This window comes from Centropristis striata, chromosome 16, assembly GCF_030273125.1.
Source record: "Centropristis striata isolate RG_2023a ecotype Rhode Island chromosome 16, C.striata_1.0, whole genome shotgun sequence".
NCBI classification, from domain to species: Eukaryota; Metazoa; Chordata; class Actinopteri; order Perciformes; family Serranidae; genus Centropristis; species Centropristis striata.
Window position 1 is genome coordinate 2174568 of NC_081532.1, and position 7212 is coordinate 2181779.

At 34.0% G+C, this 7212-nt stretch overlaps 1 protein-coding gene across 1 annotated transcript in view; it reads left to right on the forward strand.

Moving 5' to 3' along the window:
- LOC131987935 (RNA polymerase II elongation factor ELL-like) overlaps positions 1-6438 on the forward strand; it is a 28495-nt gene extending 22057 nt beyond the window's left edge. The window contains exons 9-12 of the mRNA XM_059352875.1: positions 94-160; positions 935-1106; positions 3199-3243; positions 3496-6438. Of these exons, the coding sequence (XP_059208858.1) occupies positions 94-160; positions 935-1106; positions 3199-3243; positions 3496-3600 (389 nt within the window). The 3' untranslated portion in view covers positions 3601-6438. The remainder of the gene's footprint in view (positions 1-93; positions 161-934; positions 1107-3198; positions 3244-3495) is intronic.
- Positions 6439-7212: the final 774 nt, after the last annotated feature.

Genomic DNA, 7212 nt, shown 5'->3' on the forward strand with positions numbered 1-7212 from the left:
GTTAGCTGTTAGCTGTTAGCTGCTGATGAGCTAGTTTGGAAGTCAACTTTCACTATTTTCAAATTGTTTGACATTGTGTAATTTTCCTTCCAGAGCCGAGTGAAATGTTGTTTGACTCCAGTGAGCTTCAAGCGGACAAAGACTCAGCCGACTATCTACTGTAAGTACAAATACTACTGATTATTTCACACAAAATGCATCAAAAACATTTCTCCATTTTTTTGTAACCTATTAATTATATCAAGTATTTTTTTATTTTAAAAAAATGCTTATCAGTTGCAGTGGTGGAAAGTAACTAAGTACATTTACTCAAGTACTGTACTTAAGTACAATTTTGAGGCACTTGTACTTTACTAGTACGAGTATTGCCATTTTAATGTACCTTTTTAGTTCTACTTCACTACATTTTTAGGCAAATATTGTACTTTTAACTCCGCTACATTTAGCTTTAGTTACTTTACAAGTCGAGATTTAACATAAAATATATGATCAATTTAAAGTGATTAGACTTTTTTTTAAATTAAATCTTGTATTACTATATTAAGTAATTAAATGAGCCTTGTCTTTACAAAATTAAAACATTGTTTACATAAAAGCATCAATACAAATAATGTAATAATATATTTAGAATAAATAAAACAATCTGAGTGGGTCCATTCTTCATAACGAGTACTTTTACTTTATATACTTTAAGAACATTTTGATGTTGATACTTTTGTACTTTTACTTCAGTAAGTTTTGAATGCAGGACTTTTACTGTAGTGGAGTAATTTCACAGTGTGATATTAGTACTTTTATAAGTAAAGGATCTGAATACTTCTTCCACCACTGATAAGTTGTTATATTTTCATGCTTTTTGTAGCTAAAAGTCAACCCGTTCTGTAGGTGGATACTAATCTGATCATGTTGTCTTGTTTAAATTTTCTTTGCACAGAAAGTACACAGCGATCTGCAGCCATGAGCAGAGACAGAGCTACAAGCAGGACTTTAACACCGAGTACAGCGAGTACCGAGATCTACACGCTCGTATCGACGAGGTGACGCGACAGTTCATGGAGCTGGACACGCAGCTCAAACAGCTACACCACGAATCACACAAATACAAGGTAAAAACTACACCGCGAATCACACAAATACAAGGTAAAAACGACCACGAATCACACAAATACAAGGTAAAAACTACACCGCGAATCACAAAAATACAAGGTAAAAACTACCACGAATCACACAAATACAAGGTAAAAACTACCACGAATCACACAAATACAAGGTAAAAACTACCACGAATCACACAAATACAAGGTAAAAACGACCACGAATCGCACAAATACAAGGTAAAAACTACACCGCGAATCGCACAAATACAAGGTAAAAACTATACCGCGAATCGCACAAATACAAGGTAAAAATTACACCAAATACAAGGTAAAAACTGCACCACGAATCACATAAATACAAGCTAAAAACGACACCGCAAATCGCATAAATACAAGGTAAAAACTACACCGCGAAACGCACAAATACAAGGTTAAAACTACACCACGAATCACACAAATACAAGGTAAAAACTACACCGCGAATCACACAAATACAAGGTAAAAACTACACCGCGAATCACACAAATACAAGGTAAAAACTACACCACGAATCACACAAATGCAAGGTAAAAACTACCACGAATCACACAAATACAAGGTAAAAACTACACCACGACTCACACAAATACAAGGTAAAAACTACACCACAAATCACACAAATACAAGGTAAAAAGTACACCGCGAATCACACAAATTCAAGGTAAAAACTACACCACGAGTCACACAAATACAAGGTAAAAACTACACTGTGAATCGCACAAATACAAGGTAAAAAGTACACAGCGAATCGCACAAATACAAGGTAAAAACTACACAGCAAATTGCACAAATACAAGGAAAAAACTACACCGCGAATCGCACAAATACAAGGTAAAAACTACCACAAATCACACAAATACAAGGTAAAAACTACACCGCGAATCACACAAATACAAGGTAAAAACTATACCGCGAATCGCACAAATACAAGGTAAAAATTACACCAAATACAAGGTAAAAACTGCACCACGAATCACATAAATACAAGCTAAAAACGACACCGCAAATCGCATAAATACAAGGTAAAAACTACACCGCGAAACGCACAAATACAAGGTTAAAACTACACCACGAATCACACAAATACAAGGTAAAAACTACACCGCGAATCACACAAATACAAGGTAAAAACTACACCGCGAATCACACAAATACAAGGTAAAAACTACACCACGACTCACACAAATTCAAGGTAAAAACTACACCACGAGTCACACAAATACAAGGTAAAAACTACACTGTGAATCACACAAATACAAGGTAAAAACTACACCATGAATCACACAAATACAAGGTAAAAACTATAGCGAATCACACAAATACAAGGTAAAAACTACCACGAATCACACAAATACAAGGTAAAATGTACACCACAAATCACACAAATACAAGGTAAAAACTACACCGCGAATCGCACAAATACAAGGTAAAAACTTCACCGCGAATCACACAAATACAAGGTAAAAACTACACCGCGAATCACATAAATACAAGGTAAAAACTACACCGCAAATCACACAAATACAAGGTAAAAACTACACCGCGAATCACACAAATACAAGGTAAAAACTACACCGCGAATCGCACAAATACAAGGTAAAAACTACACCAAATACAAGGTAAAAACTGCACCACGAATCACACAAATACAAGCTAAAAACTACACCGCGAGTCGCACAAATACAAGGTAAAAACTGCACCGCGAATCACACAAATACAAGGTAAAAACTACACTGCGAATCGCACAAATACAAGGTAAAAACTACCAAGAATCACACAAATACAAGGTAAAAACTGCACCACAAATCACACAAATACAAGGTAAAAACTACACGGCGAATCGCACAAATACAAGGTAAAAACTACACCAAATACAAGGTAAAAACTACACCGCGAATCACACAAATACAAGGTAAAAACTACACCATCAATCACACAAGGTAAAAACTACACCATCAATCACACAAGGTAAAAACTACACCGCGTAAATACAACATTTAGCAAAGTTGAAAGTTATACATTTGTCTACCTGTAATAATTTATCCTACTTCTCTCTTTGCAGACGGTTCGAAATCAAATTCTTCAAGAGTATCGCAAAATTAAAAAGGTAACCTCTTTCTTCTTCTTCTTTTACTGTAATTTCCCAGCTAGGGATAAATAAAGTCTGTCTATCTGTCAACTTGTTTGCCAACTTGTCTGTCTGTCTGTCTATCGACTCGTCTATCTATCTATCTATCTATCTATCTATCGACTTGTCTGTCTGTCTGTCTACTTGTCTGTATTTATCCCATTATTGTTGCATGGATCAGCTCCACTCTTTTCTATTCCTGTTAATAATAAAGTCTTTCTCCTCCATCAGTCCAACCCCAACTACAGCCAGGACAAGCAGCGCTGTGAATATCTGCACAACAAACTGTCTCACATCAAGCAGCTGATCTCACAGTACGACCGCCAGCAGCTCTGACCGCCACACCCCTCAACTAGGAGAGAACAATCATCTAAACCCTGAGACACGGAGCTGAACGCCACAAGGCTGGACGTCTACCGTCTCCACGGCAACACCGAGTCTCACCAGACCTGCTGGACAAGTCTCTGAGGTTGGAGTCACTAGTTTAGAGCAGCCACGACTCGCTGGGAACCGCAGAACTATAATATGAGATCTTTTCTTAGAAGATGGAGGCTTGACCAATGCTTCCCTACAAAGTCTAACTGCAGTAATTACATTTATGGTCAAAATTTGTCATTATTATAACTAAAAATTAACTTCTTTATGTCTGTTTTATCTTGTTACAAAGTTTTAGATTTCAATTTTGCTTTTTTTCAGAGAAATTATGATATAAAAACCACAAAATCCAACTCAAAACCAAGCAGTAATTGCACTTACTACAGTCTGCTTTGGATATATATTTACTAATTTAAACATAAAAATAATATAAATCATAAGTTTATTGGAATATTATCTAGATATTGATGAAGTAAAAAAGTATTAAGTTAATATTAGTAGTATTAAGTCTAAAATACACAAATCTTTGAATAGATTTATAAAATGTTAAAATAATCGTTCGTTGCAGCCCTAGATATATATACTAATTTATTATAAAAATAGTAGAAATTATAGTGAGATTATCGTGAGATAAAATTATATTAAGACTAAAATATAACATTACTTTATAGTATTAAGTAAGGTCACGATACTAACGTTTTCAACTCGATACTCGATACCATTTTCGATACCACAAGAATAAAAACAAAGACCCCAAAATTTAACAGAAATATTTTTATTAACAAGAAAAATGCAACGTGTAAAAATTAACAGAACCACAGGTTAAATATTTATAATAAAAATCAGTTGTGCAAAAAGAAACTGCAACTATGATAACAAGCTTCAGATACTCGATACTTTAGAAAATGAGTATTGTATCCGGATACAACGTTTTAGTATCAATACTTTTTTGAGTATCGATACTTTTAACAACCCTAGTATTAAGTCTAAAATACACAAATCTTTGAATAGAGTTGTTAAACAATTTTAAATACATTTATATTAAAAAAAATCAATTTGAAAATGTTTATTTACTGAAAACTAAATATAAAAGCTGAAAGAAGACAACAACATTATAGTTACTTCTCTCTGTTTATCATTACTATTAGAGCCTTTTACAGCAAAACCAGAGTGCAGTAACTACATTTTTGGGGTCAAAGGTGAAAAAAAATCATGATTTTTGAGCATAAAAATGACATCAATACATGAAGAAATGAGTGTCATATCACTTATATACCTATAACTAATTTGGCTGGCCAGTTAAAAAACATTAAATCATTTTTTCTCAGTTTAACCCTTTGTGTATTTACTGCAGTTAGACTCTGTTAGACAGAATAAACGTGGACTAGATGATTCTGCCAAAGACACGACGAGTGTTGAAGCTAAACGAAGCTCTTCTACGAGGTGCTAAGACTTCAAACATTTGTAAATTCCCATCCTCTGTCATAGTTTTTGTTTGTGAATTAAATCGATTTGGATATTTGCTGATGTGTTCTATTCGCCGTGTCAGCATTAAGCCAGAAGCTCGTTGTACAGACGGCTGTGATGAGATGTTCAGATCCTGAGAAGAATCTGTTGTTTTGGTTTCATGGATTGAGAATGTATCAGTGTTGTTGTGTCAGTTCTCCTCAGTTCTCCTCGTCTGCTCAGTAATTACTCCTCAAAGTATTGCCAGGGCCTGATATGGTTTCTACGGTGGCCCTGAAGTGCAAATCACAACGGCAAATCAGAAAACACAACAACAAATCAAGAAAACACAACAAATTAAAAAAACACAACAGCAAATCAGAAAACACAACGGCAAATCAAAAAACACAACAAATCAGAAAACACAACGACAAATCAAAAAACACAACAGCAAATTAAAAAAACACAACAACAAATTAAAAAAACACAACAAATAAAAAAAACACAACAAATCAAGAATCACATCAACAGATCAAAAAACACAACAACAAATCAAAAAAACAACAAATCAGAAAACACTACAACAAATCAAAAAACACACAACAAATCAGAAAACACAACAAATCAAAAACACAACAACAAATAAAAAAACACAACAACAAATCAAAAAACACAACAAATCAGAAAACACAACAAATCAGAAAACACAACAGCAAATTAAAAAAACACAACAACAAATCAAGAAGAACAACAAATCAAGAAACACAACAACAAATCAAAAAACACAACAAATCAAAAAACACAACAACAAATCAAAAAACAAAACGGCAAATCAAAAAAAACAACAAATCAAAAAACACAACAAAACCGACACGACAACGACATTAACCAATCCATATTCCTTTAAACATCTACATCTCGGCATGTTCGTTTGTTTATGTTTGTCTGGCGGTGTTGTCCTTCTGGTTCAAAGGACTTTTTTGATTTGCTGTTGTGTTTTTTGATTTGCTGTTGTGATTTGCACTTCAGGGCCACCGTAGCTTTCCCATTCTGGTCTAAAATCCCAGTATTCTACTGGAGTTATTCCTCATGTGGCGTTCCTGGATCAAAGGACGGTTATGTTGAACACAATGTGAAATTGTACTAAAAGAGCAACGGGAACAACAATGTGAGCTGCAGAAAAAGTTGATAACTGGCTTTATTTATACAGGAAGTTCTGGAGTCGTTGTTACTGTAGGCTGAGATGGTGAAGAATTAAAAATAAAAAGGTTTTGTTGCATGCTGTGTACTTTACAGAATGCATGTGGAATAAATCAAAGTTTTGTCTATTTCAAATAAATTCATTTGTACTGATTTTGTATGAACTTCTCCTTATTTGTAATGTTTTTCATCAGTCAAAATCTCATTTTCTCAAATATTAATACTCCAATTGAATTATGTTGAATTATAATAGGTCAATTATACTCTGTTGATACATGTAGTAGCATATAGTTGTCCAAAAATAGCAAAAAAAAGACCATATTAAGGGATGTAAAAAAATGACCACCTAAAAAAAAATTAATACCCTAGTATGTCGATTTTTGTCAAAAATTGTCAAATTTTAAAATGCCTAAAAATGCTTAAGGACTGAATCTAAATATTTAACAAAAAATATTTAAAACAGGTGTCATGTTTATCATTTTCTGGAATAAATCATGCTGTGCTACACTATCATTTCCCAGCTTGGGATAAATAAAGTCTATCTATCTATCCATGCATCCATCCAGTAATTAAATTATTAATTAATTAGTAATTAATTATCCATTCCATGCAGACTATCTGGGGAAAAATGAAAACCAGTAAATGTTAGTTTATGTTCAATCCAGGAAACACGTGGGAAGGAAAGATTATCCCTCGTGGTGAAGTAAAAGTGAGTAATTAACAGTTAATTACTCACTTTTTACAGTTTTTAGTTCATTATTAACTATTTTCCCTGTGAGCTGTGAAGTGAAGTGGCTTTATTTACAACAGTCACCATTGGCTGCTCGGTGATGATGAAAGGCTCTCAGCTATTGGTTCATTCTCACAGAAGGCTTCTGATTGGCTCGCTGTCATCTGACGTCACATTCCAGCGTCTTGCCCTCAACA